This window comes from Catharus ustulatus, chromosome 2 (assembly GCF_009819885.2).
Source record: "Catharus ustulatus isolate bCatUst1 chromosome 2, bCatUst1.pri.v2, whole genome shotgun sequence".
Taxonomy (NCBI): Eukaryota; Metazoa; Chordata; class Aves; order Passeriformes; family Turdidae; genus Catharus; species Catharus ustulatus.
The window spans coordinates 120,376,213-120,393,653 of record NC_046222.1 but is presented as its reverse complement, the minus strand read 5'-3'; the positions used below and the strand labels follow the sequence as shown (position 1 = coordinate 120,393,653).

The window sequence follows — 17,441 nt, the reverse complement described above, 5'->3', positions numbered from 1 at the left end:
GCCTGGCTGCCACTCCCTCAGGTGTTCAGCTGCCAGCAGCATTTTCCCTCTGCCTGGAGCAGGTGAGACCAGACAGACCAGGGCTGCAATATTTCACCTTCCTACTTGTCAGGCAAATAGCAAGCGTTGTGCAGCAGGGGAACTTTGCACAATTTCACCTCTTACCAAGGTGTGTGGTTTCCCACAAGCACAGCAACCTCCTGAGAGGAAGCTTCATTTACAACCTCTCCTCCAGTCCCCAGCCAGGCCACGGTCCTTGCAGGCTTCCCCTGCAGTTCTTTCCTTCTTGCAGAGCGCTGCACCAGCCAGGACAGGGTCTGCATCCCCCTGCTGCCATGGATGCAGGAGGAAAAGCATCCAGCTGCACCAGAGGCACTGAACTGATCCACGGGAGGCCCTACAAAGTGAGCACAAGGGCTCCAGATTTGAGGTGACAGAGCCAGAGCGACGAAAACATCAGCAAAAAAATGTGAAAACACCTCTTTTCCTCCAGCAAGGGAAGGTGGGCTCCCACTTTCTTTTTAAGGCAACTCTGACAAATGGCTACAGTTTGCCCAAGTATCCTTCCCCCGAACAGGCTGCTCAGCCTTCCCAGCAATGAACACTGCCCACCTCTCAGTGAAACTTCATTTAATACCTGTGAACACCTGGAGATCTTGCGGACGATTGCTCCAGCTCAGGGAAGGGAAGAGGGGAGCTCTCTCGGTTTACTCTGGCAGGGGAGGGATCTCAGTCCACGCAGTTTGGCACAGATTTACACAGGGAGAGACCAGGTGGCTGCCTAGGACAGCAAATTTATCAGGGGACACCGAGAGTACACATGACTTCAGCTGGACATTTTTCAACTTTATCTACTACCGACGACCGGGGGAAGAGCCAGAAACAGCCACAGAGCGACTCTGCCTAGACTTGCCCAGTGTTACATTTCAAGGTTTTCGGACTATCCTCTCCATCCAGCCATCCATCAGGCACTGTCATTACTCCAGAGATGTCGAGACTAATTCCACCCTAAGCGTTCCCATCTTTCAAAAGGCCGCACTTGCCCGCCGCTATGAATTCCGTGCGTGATGAAGACATTCAAAGCCTCGCATGCTCTCTCTCGCAGACGCCTTGCGTGCCTCGCTCCTGCCGGCGCAGCAGACGAATTTCCACACGCACAAACACACCCGTGTGAACACTCCCGCATCCCCACCCGCGATGGGAGCGGCTCCCCACGGAGGCTCCCCGGTCACCGCGGCCACCTCTCCGCCGCTCTCCTTTCATTAAAGCTTTCGCAAACTTTTGTCCCCACCGTGCCGTCACGCTCCGCTGGCGGGGCTGCGGGCAGGGCTGAACCCAGCCGGGAAGTTTCTCCCGTGGGCGCTGGGTCGCAGCAACTTTCCCCGCACGGCTCCCGGAGCTCCGAGCGCTCCGGCCGCCCGGGGGCCGTGCGGGAGGAACGCGAGGAGGAGCTCGCTTCGGGGGAGGGGGAGATGGAGCCGGGGCGTGGGTAAGCCGCTCCCTTCTTCTTCCTCCTCCTCCTCCTCCTCCTTCTCCTCCTCCTCCACCCCTCGGCTGCTCCAGTCTGGCAGCCAGGCGGCCGCACTTGGGAAGCGACTCCCGGCCCCGGCGCTGCCGCCGGGATGGGGACGGCGCTGGCGGCTCCCGGCTCGCTGCTGCTGCTGGTGCTGCTGGTGGTGCTGGCCGGCACCGCGGGGCTCTGCCGGGCTCTGTTCTCGCTGCCGCTCCGCGTGTCCCACCCCGCCGCCCCCGCCGCGCCGCCGCCCGCCCCGGTGCTGCTGCGCCCGGCCGGCAGCCCGCAGCAGGATGCGCCCGGGGCTGCGGACGGCTTGGCCTTGGCCTCGGATCCCGGCGGCACCCTCAACTTTTTAGCCATGGTGGAGAACCTTCAGGGCGACTCCGGCCGAGGTTACTACCTGGAGATGCTGATCGGGACGCCGCCGCAGGCGGTAGGAGCTGCGGGGCTGCGGGTTGGGAGGGATGGGGAGGAAGGGGCCAAACTTGCTCTGCCGCACCCCCGGCTCCAACGCAACTTTGTCCCGGTGCTCGGCGCTGCCAACTCCTCCCTTCCCTTTTCTCCCCCTCCCTCCCTCCCTCCCTGCCCGGTGCCCGGCGCGGGGAGCGGCAGCAGCAGCGACTTTCTCCGGGCCGGCAGGGAGGGGAGAAGGGAGAGCAGCATCCCCCTGTCCTGCCCCTGCTCGGGGAAATCCGCGGATCTGGTCCCCACGCTTGCTTTTAGGCTGTGTCACGGCGTTTGGATCCGAAGCGAGTTGCTCTGCCAGTCGAACTGACTGTGTTTTAGAGACAGAGGGTGCTTTTTTTATTATTCTCTGCTTTTTTAAGCTGCTCTGCATCGTGATTGGGTGCTTTGGCAGATCTTCCCGGGAGAATCACTCGGCATCTTCCTGCTAAACTAAGTGATGGCTGGGCACAAGCAGCCCCTTCTGTCGGGAATCATGTGTTGCTCATTAACGGGGCAAAGAATGTGTGTGTTCTAAATATTGTTTTCAGAGAGACCGTGTTGCCTTGAATCTTTTCTCTCTGCCTCCACCAGTGTGGCTGAAGTTTGTTTCGGGTTTTTTTTTTGCCATGTAGTTGCTCTTTCATCTGTGTCATGAGATCCCAGGAGGAGCGGTGCTGGGCTGCTGGTGGGGATGACTAGTCAGCTGAGTGGGGATTAATTTCCTGAGAGCCCTCGGGGCTTTCCTTCAGAACTTTGTGTTTGCTTCAGGAGTTTAGGTCCTTAGGTTCCCAGTGTAGACAGAAAAAATTAAAATCTTTATTCTTCTGTTTAACTCCCCTACGTAATAAAAAGCCAATGAATGCCAAAATGCGCAGCCAATAGGGAGTGTTCAGCTGTCATTGCATTTTTGGATGTCTGTGAGCTCTTTCTTTTTTTGCCCCTCGAATGTAAGAGGAGTGGCCACATCATCTCTCTAATCAAAAGATATCACACTGGGATCAATACATGCATTGAAAAAGGCTGGTATTGTGTTATGATCAATAAATAGAGATTAAAAAATAAAAAATCTTAATTAGGTCTGACGTATCAAGGTGTGGCCCAGTAGCCATAAAGGCCATGAAATAATTTTCCCCCTGTGTTGAGTGATGCTTATTTGACTAGTTCTGTTAGTGTGATGTGGTGTGTGCTTCATAACTCCAGGGAACATCCAAACATTCAATATTAGTTTCTGCCAGAATCGAGGCACTGATTTGATTGGACTAATCACCCAATTCAGCATGTCTTAGATGAAAAAAAATTATTTCAGGTAGGAAAAGTGACTCTCAAGCATATTATCTCCTTACATGTCTAGGGGGATTCTGAAATTGGAAAAAATGGAGAAGGAAAAATGTGACAGGCCTTTAATAATATGACTGGAGGTCTAAGAGGGAGAAATGTGCTGCCCTCAGTACACCCAGAGGCTTCACTTATGCTTAACAGCTCGTATCACTTATATTACAGGTGATGGAGAGTTTCAGCTAGACTTGCCTCTGATTTTTTATTTTTTCCACATGAAAAAAAAAATCATGATTTGAATCTGATTGCAGAGCTTTTACTATTTGGAACTAGTTCTCACTTCTTGCAAAGTTAATTATTTTAAAGACTACCACTGGTTTAGCACATATGAGGTTTTATTCACAAGTAGACCCACTGAGGTTGTAAGGAAGGTTATAAATGCTTCTGTTTCCCAAATCAGATCTTGGTGTGTAATGACTCAGTGGAGTGCACTTGGAATTTATTCTGTACTTTTGATGAGGATGAATTAGTTATCTCGTTCCCTGCCTGAAACCAGAAGACTTAAAGATCACAAAGGTACTTGCTGTTTTTCTGCTTTGCATCGAGTAGTACAAAGCTACAAAGCTGCTACTGTTGGTACTTGAATGCTTCACATGCTGCTACGAAGAGCAAGTGTCTGGGTAGTGCCAAGTGTTAAACTCCTTGGGCAAGTCGTTGCTGGAGCTGGGAGTGGGCTGAGCATGATGGTGTAGGAAAGGAAAATCTTTTCCTGATTTAAGCGCTCCTCCCCACCCGACTTTGCTTCGCGTCAGAAGCTGCGCTGCAAAGCGGTGCTTGGACACCTTCCTGTGCTCCTGCACCCCTCCAGCTTGGGGTTTCCCAGCTGGCTGCCCCAGGCAGCCTGTCCCAGGGCTGCCAGCCCAGGGAGCAGGAGCTGCCCTGACACTGTGCCAAGGAGGAAGGAGGATGCTGGCAGCCAAGAGCGGCGGAGCAGCGCGGCTGCGCTCCCGGAGCAGAAAGGTGCATGGCCCAGCTGCTGCTCTGCATGGAGCAGGGAGGGGATGGGGAAATGCTCTCAGAGCAGTGGTGGACCGTGACCAAGTAGCAGGCTGTGAGCAGAGGAACCAGGTTTGACGTGGTGGTTACAGCAGCGTTGGTGCCCAGCGACTTTGGGAGCGTGTGCGTCAAGTGTTGGAAGCTGCTGAGCCAGAATGGGGAATGAACATTTGTGAAAGGCTTCAGCACTACAGGGCTTGCTTTACTGCTCAGCTGCATTTTTAGAAATTTTCCTTTTTTAATTTCTGTTCTTGGAAGGAAGCTACTATGACAGAATTTCGTTTTTCAGGTCATTTAAGGCATGCTTTTTGGCTTTCGTTCTGATTTGTCATATAGCAGATAAACATGGCACAGAACTGCGATTCACAATGGCAGTTCTGAAGCACTTGTTCTGATGGTACAAAAATAGAGCAGCTGTGTGAAGTCAAAATTATTTTATTTCCAAGACAGGAAACTTCAGTGCAGTCAATCCAGTTTTGCAAAGTGTTTGCAGCCAAAGTGTTTCTGATCATTTCCAGTTTTATGATACAGTATCCTTCCTAATCCTATCAGATCTCCAGACCAGCTCCCAGGTCGGTGTCAAGTGTTACTACTCCCACTAATTCTTATTCATTCACATATACAGCTACTTAAGAATTATGTGAAAGGTGAAAAGTGTCTGTTGTATTGAAGGGTGTGATGTATTTGTCCCTTATTTCATGGATGTTTTATTATGTGTCCCACTCCTGATGGATTATGTGCTTTATACCTGTCTGTATAGGTGCACTTCTTCCAATTCCAGATTTAAATAAGTGGCAAGAGCCCAATATGAATTGTGTGCAGTGCTCTTAGCTATTTCTTTAAATAATCCCATGGAATTCCTTTGCTCTATCTTTTATTATTTTCCTACCCTGAGATTATAAGCACTGTGGGAAATTGAATCAAAAATCATTTAGGGTTTTCTGCTATATTCACTGCAGTTCTCTTCATATTAATTTTGTTTCTCCTACAAGCTTTTGACCAAAAGAATAGTCAAACTCTTAAAAAAACTCATGTTTTTCACAGCTTTCTTGAAGTCCATCTGGACTGCACTGAATATTTGCAGGGACAGAACCATTGCCTCATCTTGCCTCTTGTGTGAGGTGGTGCTGTTGATCCCACTGCATTTCCAAGCTGTGTTTTTATTGAGAACAGGTAAATGTTATTCCTGAAATTTCCCTATGAGAGTGTGTGGTCCCTGAGAGCTCCAGTCTGGTTAATGACAGAAGGATCCAACTTGTGCTCTGGATGTCACAGCTCCTTTCTTTCAGTGTCATTTTGTCATTCTGTCCATGAAGAGGCTTTTATACCTGCTGTTTATCCTAATGGCAGTTTGTTCTGTGCAGGGGGTGAGCAAAAACCCACTTCTACAAACTTGCTCCCAAGTTTTAAGGTCAGTGTGGATGTTGGGTCTCACAGCCTCTGCTGCAAAACACAAACTTCAGTTCCCACATAATTGGTGGGAGGTTATCTCCCCTTCCATTTCTTCCAGCTATTAAATAAAGGAATGATAAAGAAGGATATGTATTAAATACCTGTAATGTGTCATGGACTCGCAATTTATGGCTTTGTGTATTGAAGGTGATGTACACACACATTAACAAGTTCTGAACTTGCAGCCATTATTCCTTAATTGGTGGTAGTTCTCATTCCCTGAGTGTTGGAAGGTCTGAAAATGTGAGGAAAGATTCAACTGCTCTTGTAATCTGATTTCTGGTGCTGTGCTGTTCCACAACAAGCTCAGACTCACTATCTTAATTTTGCTGAAAAGGACCTCACTGTCTTTTTAGATACAAAGAGTTTTAAAATGTGATCTTTCTTTGTTCAAATATCAGAAGGCAGGTTCCATCTTGAGTCTCTCTGTCTTTTTTTCCTTTTTTTTAGTAATTACTAAGGTCTTTTGTATTTATTTTTGAGTTCTTTATGAATCTGAAGAAACAAAAGGTTGTGAAGCAAAGACAAGTTCTGTGTGCATTGGAGTGTTTTGAGGTGGCAGTGTCAAAATCCCTCCAGATATGTCTAGTGGAAATAGTAATGAAATGCAAAATATTCCTGTTTTTAAACGGTGATTTGAGTCAATTTTGGTTGTTGTTGTTGAATACCTGCATGATAAAAAGGACAAGAACCTGGCAGTTGTAATTCAGGACTAATACAGTGAAAAGCTGTGCCCTGGAGGGCTGTGATGTGTTTTTGACCCAAGACAAGCAAGCAAATATATTAGGTTTTGGTTGACTAAAAAGTCCCTGCCTTTACAAATCAGCATTCTAGCACCTTCTTCCACCCAAAATTAGACCTGGCAAAAGGGACTGTGTGGAGGTAAGTAGAGCCTGTACTTTAGAAATAACCCAAAATATGAGTGCTAATTACACTGAATGAAGAGGTTCGCCATGGTCATTCCTCAGGACGTGCTCCTCTCCCAGAATTAGGGGTTAGAGCCCCACTAGCTGTTCCTTTAAAGGTGCTTTTTCCTCTTCAGAGAAGTGATGGAAGCTTTATTATCCAGGGTCTCTGGTGGTGGCAATCCTGAATTCACATCCTGGTGGGTTGGGGCAGAAGAGCTCTTGTGAGGAGCAGGGGTGGTGGAAATAGGTGTCGGGCTCACATTTTTTACCACTTTGTATTTCTTTCCTTATCAAGGAAAAAGCATCAGTTAAATCTGGAAAGAGGAAAGTAGAGGGCAAGCAAACAACTGTTTTGCCTGAATAAAGTGTAAATTAGTTGGGATTTGGAGCAGAAATGAAACGAAAATGAAACAGTGGATGAAAGAAAACCTGTGTGGAATTTCCTTGTGTTTGGTTCATTTGGATTATTAAGGAAGAAATTTTCTCTTCTTGTTTGGGTTTTTGTTTGGGGTTTTTTTCCCTTTTCCCCCCCTCTCTAACTAGAGGACTGTGAGCTCTAGGGATTGTATTTGGCAAGACAGATTTAAAAGCAACTTGCAGGGGTCTTAATTTTTTTGAAGAGCACTTATGATTTCGAGTGTGTGAGGACACCTTAGCTATTACATTGCCTCCATGTATTATTATCTTTGAAATTTCCTCACTCAGTCTGAGTGAAACGAGTCTGACCTGAAGTGTTGTCTGGTCATTGTCAAGCACAGCTCTGTTGGAAAAAGGAAGCTGGTACAATGGCTCTCACATGTTCCTCTTCAGTATGGGTTGGACAGATTTCTATCCCCCTTTTCCTACTGGCTGTAAAATACAGATTTTATTGCACAAACAACTTGTGTAAATAAGTGAAGGAACTTGTTGCTTCTATTTCAGCATAGATTAGGGCTTGAGATCAAATCTTCAAAGTAAAGGAGGCAGCTCTCAGCTGCCTTAAAATAGGAAGTGTTTTTTCCTGCTATTGACAGGCCTGTCCTATGTATTCTGCTTTCCAGCCTGGGTTTGCTCTGTAGATCCAAGCTGATGAAGCAAACACAGAATGTGTTCTAAGGTCACTCTTACACCTGAATACCCATCAGCTGAGTGCCTTTCAAAGCATTTCAAGCAGCCCTGGGCTATAAGATAGATCTTATTTTCCTTTCTGCACCTCCATCCCAGCCCGCCGCGTGACTGGATCGCGGCGCTCAGGAGCTGGGTTGGCAGGACCGGCTCACTGGGGCTGGCAGCAGCCTGGCTGAGAGGAGAACCTCACCATGAGCAGCCCACTGTGCTTTTCCCTTGGCTGGAAAGGCTCAGGGAGCTCCTCCACCACTGGCAGGACCTGGAGGAGGTCGAGTCTGCACAGCTTTGGTTTGGCTGCGCTGGCACCGCCGCGCTCGGCACCGCGAGGGATGGAGCCCAAGAGTTTGGGACTTTTGAGCTTTCTGACACTGACCCCCTGGAGAACACTGCTTTTGACCTGATCCTTGGAGAAAGCTTCCAAAATTAAGTGATGGAATTAAAATCACTGGTGTATAGTTTGAATAGAATGTATAATATCACACAGTGAAGGGTTTAGAATCTGAGGTTTTAGAATATAATAATGAGACAAAATAAACGTTCTAAAGCAGTGGATTTTTCTTCCTTCTTATTCCTTCTTCTTAAGTTTAAATAATACTTTTTTAATTGAATAAAGGATACCACACTGCAAGTCATGAGCGTTTAGTCATTAAGACATAAGTAAAAATAATGGAAGTGTTAGTTTTTAATTAAACAATTAAGCCTTAAAAAATGAACAAGAGAAAACTCCAATTTTTTTTTTCGTTTTGAGCTTGTTATCTAAAAGTACTGTAGCACTCACTGTACTATAAATAAAAATTAATAAACAACTGAGTCTGAACACAAAATTCCATCTCTTCTACTTCAATCTCAGCTCTAATTAAAAAAAAAAAAAAAAGGCAGCCTGGGATCACCTGAGAGCCTCACCAAGGTGCTCTGAAAAGTTCTCCCCCATGGGGTGGAAGCTGTCCTGGAGCCTCCAGAAAGCCCTGGGACAGAGTCAGTGTTTGCTCCCTCTTTTACCCAAGGCTGATAAAATAGCTCCTTTCCCCCCTTGTTCTTACTCCCTCCCCCATTTTCATTTTGTCTGTCTTTCCTACTGCTCTCGCTGCCTTTTTTATGTCTAAGAGTATTTTATGGGGAGGGCAGCTGGGGATGAATGTTCTAGACTTTTGTTTTGTTTTTTTAGGAGTCTTTCTCAAACAGATGAAACCTGTGGGGTATTACAGAGAGGGGATTTGAGGAAAACAAGCTGGATGGGGGGGAAAGATCTTATTCAAGTGAAAATTGCAATTCACTGAATACAATTAATGTGTCATAATTAGGCCCTTTTGAAGGGAATCTGTTAAGGCAGTAATTGCACACTGCATTCCCTTTTTCCCCTCACCACTGCTTACTAATAATTTGATATTGTGAAAAAAACAAATTACTTGTAGATTTTGTCCTCTTTGCTCAGCTTGTGAGAGCTAAAATTAGTTGATTTTATTTAGCTTTCTGGTTGGGCTTATTTTTGTACCTATTTACTAGCAAAAACTGCTGTTAAGCTAGATTGCATGTGTTCAGGGAGAGTGCTGGTCTCACATCCTAGTCTGGTCTTATTTTAAAAGAGGAAAGGTCTTAATGCTGCAGTAACACTTGGTAAGCTTCTCCTCCCTAAATACAGAGAAGAATCCATCCTTAGGGATCCAAAACTCCAAAACTGGCATTTTTGCTTTAAAGAAAAAGACGTGACAACTGGAGAACTGAGAGTCACCTTTCCACTTGAGGGAGGGATTAAAGGCCAGCTCCTGCCATTTGACAGGGGAAAAATAATTGGATGCTTTTGGCAGCCATCTCTCAGATAATTCCTTGATATTTGTGAGTGGATCTGTCTGTGAGTGTGGCTCTTAGAAGAGCACCTTGGAGCCCACCCAGTGCTCAGGCTCAGGTCAAGGCCAGATGTGAGAATTTTTTCACCACCCAGGCTCTTTCTGCTTCCTATTTTGTTTCCATGAGAAGCTTCACACCAGAGAAGATCAGGATCTGGGATTTCTACAGGAACAAAAGGCTCACCTGCTTTGCCATCATTTGGAAGCCTGGATCCTGCATGAGCCAACTTGAAAATTTTGTTGTGACATTCGGGAAGAAAAGAATTTGAAGAATGCCATTGGCAGCAATAATTTTGGCATAGAAAATAAAATACTGGGGGGGTTTGTTTTGACTGCAGGATTTGGATCTGTTTTCAAAGTTGTGACTTTGTGAAATCTCGAGGGAGGTTTCTTCCTCACACTTTTTTTCTATGTAAATGGAAACCTGACTTCCAAAATTCCATTATGCTACCTGTTGATACAGAAACCTTGACTGTCAGTGTCTGCAGTGTACAATATTAACAGTTGTGGCATCTTTTCAAGGCCAGGCTGGATGGGGCTTTTAGCAGCCTGGTCTAGTGGAAGGTTCCCTGTCCAAGCAGGGGGTTGGAATGAGATGATTTTCAAGGTCCCTCCTAACCCAAACCATTCCATGATTCTGTGATTCAAGCCAGAGCTCTTCAGGGCAGTATCACTGAGCTGCTAAAGCATGGTTTGGAAAGGCTGTGCTTTTATTCACTGTGCTGCCTGGTGAATGTCTGCTACAGGAAAGAGTGAAGTGTGAGGCATGTCAGAAAATGATGCATCAATCCCACCTTTCTCTGTGACTAAAGAGGTTTTTATTTAATTCATTCATTTTTTCTTCCCAGCGACTCTCGGGTTGCAAATAAGACAGAGGAGTTCAAAGGTGGTCACACCTCCCAAAAGTCTGGGAGCTGCTGGAGCAGTGTAACATCTGATGCAGTCACAGTGCTTCAGCTGAACTGTCAGACAATAATCTTCTCATTGCTTCTCACAGGCAAAGTCCTTCAGGGAATAACACAAACATTTCACATGATCCAAAGTGCCAGATTTTTGCATTGGAACCGCTGAGATAAGCAGTGTGGGGGATGGGGAAAGTTCACAGAATTTCTCAGGAGCTGTGGTTATGAGTGCTGGTGTGTGCTACATGTTCCAGCTAAAATTAACTTTCACTTGCACTCTGCTGAGCCTTCAGGTTTACCTTGAAGGACCTTTGGTCATTGGCAAGTGCCCAGATGCCAGTGGTACTACCTGCAGCTTTTTGTCCAGGTTTGGGAGCTTTTCTCCCCAGCAGGTGTACACAACAGCATTTGGGCAGAATTCCACAATTCCAGTGCCCTGAGCACCATCAGCTCCAGTGGTATGAATGGAATGGTTTGGGTTGAAAAAGATCTTCAAGATCATCCAGTTCCAGCTCCCATCACACATCCATCATCACACAGTGGGATGTCACCCCTGGCCAAAGCAGAAGGAAGGTTATTCCTTCACTGGAATTGTTGCTGTGTGGAGGAATGGGTTGGAGGGAGCTGCCTGATGGGTGCTCTTGTGGTGTGTCCTGGCAGACTCCATCAGCCCAGAGCATAACAAAGTCCTTTAACTTCCTGCCCTACAAACTCAATCTGGTATCTGGAAATGAAGCTGTGTTCCTGCCTGCCTCCGTGTTCTCCTGTGTAATCAGGATTTTTATAGTGGAACTTGGTTAACAATTGTAATGATGTATGAGCCTCTGGTTCATTTCCCAGAGCTGCTGCCTCTCCAGTATTAGCCAGGGGAAAGAGTAAAGTATGAATGTTTGACAAGGAGAGAGAGAAATAAACGACTCCAATAGCAGGGGAGGAACAGTGCTGCTTTCAAAAAAGAGAATTTTTTCTAAAAAGCATATCTTACTTCACTTGAGAATCAAGACTGCCTTTTAAATTGTCCTGCCAAATTTTTAAGTAAAAACGTTAGAACAAATATGAATAAAAACAGGATTCTTATTTTTAATTAATCAAACACATCATTATTACATTGGCTAACAGCATTTTTTTTTTCTTTTTTTTTCCCTCCCAGTCAAATAATGCTAATATTATTGCTAATATGGAGCATAAAACTGTTTTCTGTTTGTGCCTTTGAACTCCTGGGTATAATTCCAAGGAACACCCATGATGACAATCAAACTCTGCTTGGCAATATCCTAAATAGGTCAGGTGCAGTGGGGAGCGAAAGCCTTCCGTCTGTTGTATTCCCTTTATTAATTGCCAGGGAAATAAAACCACTGGAGTTGCATCACCATGTTTGTGCTCTGAGCCCTGGGACTGCCTGTGCACATTCCTGTGGCCACCAGAGATGGCACAGAGCAGGGGGAAGCCTGGCCCTACACCTTTTCCCCAGAGGTGTGGCACAACTTTTCTAGCAGGAAGCACGATCAGAAAAACCAAATTCCATTCTTTGTGCCTGACACTGATGAACTTGTGTCCCTTTGCCATCCTGCCAGCCCAGCAGGTGTGTGAAGGTGTGGGATGGTGGCTGTTTCTGGGCAGAAGGGGAGGTGGGAGCTGCCAGGACAGGTGAGGAAGAGGTGGTTCAAGGTAAAGAGGGTGGGATTGGCCTTTTCAGCTCCTCACACAACCCAGATCTCGTGTTAAATAAATCTGGCAGAGCTGAAGAGCAAATAGTGGCGTTTTCATAGCAGAACTCATGCCTTGAAGTTCACAGATGGCTTTCCAAGGTGTGTGCTTGTTTGTTTACCTCTCCATGCCCAACTATCCCAGCCAATCCAGGGATCTCACTGGGTGAGCATGGGAATGGCTGTGCTTTCCTGGCCTCCAGGAGGCTTTCAGAGCCCTGAACTCCTCTTCAGCAGCAAGCTGGGTGCTCCCATGGCATCATATCCATCAGCCTCCATCCACTGGAAAGGTTGGTTGCCTCACTGTTGTGGTGTGTGGATTGAGAAAATCCAGGGAAAACTTTTGCACTTTGGGTTTGTTACGGCGAGAACAGACTGGAAAATGTCTCTGAGCGTTCAGTGTCCTTGAAGAGAAGCACTGAAAAAACATAAGGAGGAATTCCTAAAAGCAGGCAGCAAGGGCAGCTAGCAGGATGCTCTAATGAGTGGTGCCCCACAGTGTGGGGATGGAAGTGCTGCTGGGATGAACTCATTCCAGGGAAAATGGATAGACTTGATGAGTCAGGAGTGTCCTGCTTTCACCTCTCCTCATCACAGCTCTCCAGGCTTTGAAAAACCTTTGCTAACAAACACTCATCTCCAAAACTAACATCTTGACAGAGGAGTTGGGAAAAAGCCTGGAAAGAATCATGTCACAAGAGCAAGGTGATGGGGGGAGGAGAGGTAAGACAGCAGACAAGGCATGTAGCCTTCTGAAAAATCTGGTTTTTCTCACTGCTGTCCAGCGAGTTTCATTTTCTTTCTATTTGCCTCTGAAATGTTGCCTTTTTTCAAACTTACTCACTGCCTTCAAGTCAAAGAATTATAGAATGGCTTGGGTTGGAACAGAACTTAAAAATCATCCAATTCCACCCCCTGCCATGGGCAGGGACACCTTCCACCATCCCAGGCTGCTCCAGCCCCAGTGTCCAACCTGGAACTGAACATTCCAGGGATCCAGGGGCAGCCACAGCTGCTCTGGGCACCCTGTGCCAGGGCCTGGCCACCCTCACAGGAAAGAACTTTTCCCTAATATCCCACCTAACCCTACTCTCTTTCAGTTTGAAGCCATTCCCTATGTTCTTGTAAATAGTCTAAGAAAAACCAGAACAGAACTTTCTTGGGTATTGAAGGAGCAGCTTTGGCACTTGGTTTCACATCTCTAACGCAATTGAAAGCTGAGATCTTATTTAAAATTGATTTTGAAGTTCAAGTCTTTGGTGTGAGGGAGACCTTTGAAAGAAGGTGGGAATTCAGGAGTGGGACTGAGCCTCTCCTGCAGGGTTCCTGCCTGCTGCTGAAGGACCAGAGGACTGTGGTGGCTTTGGCAGAAGGGAGATTCCCAGGAAAACAGCAGTGTCCATAGAGATGCCTCCTAGCCTAAGCCGCAGAACATTAGGAATGGGCTTCACTCCCCTGATGAATTTTGTTGTTTCCAGGTGGCACAGCAAACATGGGCAGTGCCTCACCTGCAGGGTGAGGAAGGTTTAAACATTAGTCACTTCAAGCCTTCTTCAGTTTGCCTAGCATGGCTTGGCTCTGTGCTTATGTATAAAACTGTTTTGGTCTGTTGGAGGATTGTTGATTTAGTTTGAAAACAAGATTTTTTTATTATTATTATTTTGTACTCTAGGACTTCTGAAGTTGGGTAGAGAAGAAGAGTTAAAAATGCCTTTTTTTATTATTTGACAGCAGTTTCGCCGAGTTTAATGAGCGATAGAGGAAAAGAAAAGAATGACCTGACAAAATAAATTGGAAGCTAATTTTGGAGAGCAAAAGCCTCGGAAAATTGAAATTCTGAATTGAATGCAGCTTCTAACTGTAATCACTCACTGGGTATAATACATTAATGTAGGCTTACTGATTTCATTTCCTTAACCCAAGGAAAAAAAAAGAAAAAGGCAAAAAGCCCTCCTTAATATTGTATTCTGAAAGGTAATGTAGTAGCATGAATTCTCCTTTTTTTTTTTTTTTCACTAAGTTAAAAAAGACCAACCTCTACAATTCTTTGCCATGATCATACTTTTGAGAAAGATCATGCCCTGAGTAGTGCTGGTGAGCAGAACAGCCACAGCAAACATTTAACCTCAGACTCTGCTGTGGAGCTGGAAGCTCTCCCCCTCCTCAGGTCCTCCTGCAGCATCCTCAGCTCCATCTGTGTGGCTGCCAATGTCCCAAAGAGCTCAAAATCCTGTGCTGGTGACACTCTGTGGCTTCCAAGTGACAAAGAGTTTTATGCTGAGAAGGAGCCTGTGCAATGGGTGATGCCATTCACAAGCACAGCTCCCAGAGTTAAGCTCTTTTTAGCTGTGGAATTATTGCATTAATAGCTGTCCCTCCAGCACCTTAAGTCCCCCTGTTCTCCAGGGAGGGAGGGGTGAGCTCTGGATGAGACTCTTGCTAATTTAGGACACAGGACAGGGTTTAGACTGAGCCTGTCTCTAAACCAAGGCTGCGTGGGCACTGGGATTCCTCTCGAGGTTTGCAGTTAAATGTGAGAGTTGCTCCCAGTGGCATTTGTCTTACAGCCTCCCTGCCTCGTCAGTGCTGTGCTGTAATTACCAGAAAATTGATTAATTTAGTTCCTTTACACCTACTAACAGGTGGAAACAGCCTTTTGGATTTAACAAGAGCTTTGTGTGTTACACTTAAGCACAATAACTGATGTCTCATGCATTTGTTCTTGAGTTTCAGAGCGTTTGTGGGGGTTTTCTTATCCCTCCATTTATCTAGGCACTCATTCTCTTTCCATTCAAGAATGTGTGTGGTGTAAGTACAGCAAATATACAGATTTTCCTCACTGAAATTTGGGAGGATTTCTGCTGCTCCCAGTAAACTCTACTTGTGGTTGAGTGTTGGTGGCTGCCCTGGGAAAGGCTGATGGAGGCACCTCTTGGCTTCCATACAACCCCTTCCCTCTGAAAGGTTTGGCACCTGGGGGTCTCTGTGGCACCCCTATCTCTCTTAAAAAGCTATCACACTTTCCCTTCATCCTCTCAAGCCATTTAAAGCCTGTCAATGCTTATTTACAGGTGATTTTTTTCTAGACCTCTAAATTATTGTCATTACTCTTTAATTAGTCCAGATTTTCCTTAAAACCCAGAGCTTGGAGCAGAGCATGACTTCAGCTGCAGCTGATTTATTGAACTACAGGATTGCTTCACACACCTGGTTTTATCTGCTGTAGGGTGTGAGGTGGGAGAGAGACTCATATCTGGTGGGGGGGGGGGAATAATAAAAAAGAGGGAAAAAAGGTTAATCTTTTCAGAAAAGGCAATGAGACAAAATTGCTACGATTCACACAGCTCTAAGATAAGCAAGTAATGGCTCATGTTCAACAGCAAAGCATGTTCATATAGCATGAATAGGATGGATGTGTTGTATGATAAATCTAGACACAGCAAATAAATTTCAGCCTGAAAAATAAGATAGCACATGAGATGGCATGTGCAGAAAGAATGCTAATGTTTATGGAACCGAGGGCATTGGCAGGAAGGAGAGCGTAGAAATGAAGAATAGATATTTTGTTTTGTTACCAGGATTGATTGGCTGACTATTTTTTTTGTCTTTAAACCATAATAGCCTTCCCTTATTGTCAAAATGATAATATATATAAAGCACTTCCTGTAATATTTTTCTTCAAAATGACTATTCATCAGTCCCACAGTCAGATGCTCATATTTCAACTCACAATTTAGTTTAGCAAGTTTATACTTCAGAGCAATCTGTCATTTTAGCATTTGTGTTTTTTATACAAATCTCCACTACAGACGCATGCAGTGCTCTTAAGCACGGATAGATTGGCTAATCCAGATAGTACTTTGTAATCTTCTGGCAAAGAAAGAGATTATTGCTTTTCAAGCAGGAAAAAAAGAAATATTCCTTCCAGTCTAGCAGTGCAGATCATGGAGAGATTGAGGGGAAAAGCTCTTGGTCTTCTGCTGAGCCCAGTGAGGGTGTGAGAGTGTTTGAGAATTGATGTTTTAAGTGGCTGGGGAAGAGAGTGAGTGTGGAGGCAGTAAATGTAAAGGTAGTAAATGTAAATCCCAGGTCCTGGCACCATCTGGGAATGGCAGCAAAGGCCAAACCCTCTCTGCAGAGCTTGGTCTTGTTCTCCTGTCGACTCCCCAGGCTACAAACACAGCGCAGTTTCTGTGACAAACTTCTGCTGTTGTGAAAGCAGGAGTTATCTTTGGTGATAAACTTGACCTTCTGGTTTGCCCACGTCTTCGTGCAGCAATAAATCACCTTCCTTTGCATCCCTGGAGCTGCAGCAGAATGTGGGCACCACCTGCTGAACAAACGTCAGCAGAAAATTAATCTCAATTCTTTTTTATTTTTTTTTCCTTTCCTCACAATGCCTCTTTATGTTGGCTGCGTGGGTCAGCCCTTCTTGTGACCATGGGAGGGGTTTTTTGGAGGTAGGAGCAGATAGGTTTGTTTTCTCTGGTGAGGTGAGCTCACTCAGGGCAATGCTGGAGATACTCCTGAGTTGGTGTAAGATGTGGGTTTGCCTTCCTCCTCTTCCTTTTCCTGCTCCTCCATCCCAGCTTCAGAGGCTCATTTGGCTTTGGGGTGAGGTGTTCCTCCAGTGCTGTGAGCAGTGAGAAATGGCAGAGTCCATCCCTGCCCCAGTGTTCATGGGCAGTGTGCCAGTCCAACAAATTCACCTGTTTTTGTTTTCAGTCTTGCCTTTTGAACAAAGTGCACATAATTCTGCAAGCAGAAATCTGTCTTTGTGGAGGCTTTTCAAGTTTATATCTGACTTTGCAGTCCTCTACATCTAGAAATGCTTCCAAAAATTTCTCTTAACTCATCTTTTAAATTGCTTTTCTTTCTGCATCTTCAGAGGAACAGATGAAGAATCTATATTAAAGCCTAGCCTTCTGATACTTTTTTTTTTATTAGAAAGTAGGCTGTAAATGCTAACTCTAAGTAACACAGGGGAGAAAAAAAACCATACAGCATGTCTGTGCTTAAAAAGTCACTGTATATTGTAACATTACTAATTTGTAGAAACAAATTGCTGAAATAACCTGACAGTCAGTGCCAATAATAACACGTAATAACTGTGGGCAAACACAGCATATAGTTATTGGTGTTTTCTTTTCTGTGTGATGGTTGTAAGCAATTCTTGCCAGATGGGCTGATAATGTAATTAGGAATCATTGTGTTAAATGAGGCAGCAT

General features: G+C 45.5%; 1 protein-coding gene across 1 annotated transcript in view; it reads left to right on the top strand.

The window, feature by feature from the left end:
- The first annotated feature begins 1,547 nt into the window (after positions 1-1,547).
- BACE2 (beta-secretase 2) overlaps positions 1,548-17,441 on the top strand; it is a 52,390-nt gene continuing 36,496 nt past the window's right edge. Inside the window, exon 1 of the mRNA XM_033052156.2 lies at positions 1,548-1,949. Within this exon, the coding sequence (XP_032908047.1) occupies positions 1,623-1,949 (327 nt within the window). The 5' untranslated portion in view covers positions 1,548-1,622. The remainder of the gene's footprint in view (positions 1,950-17,441) is intronic.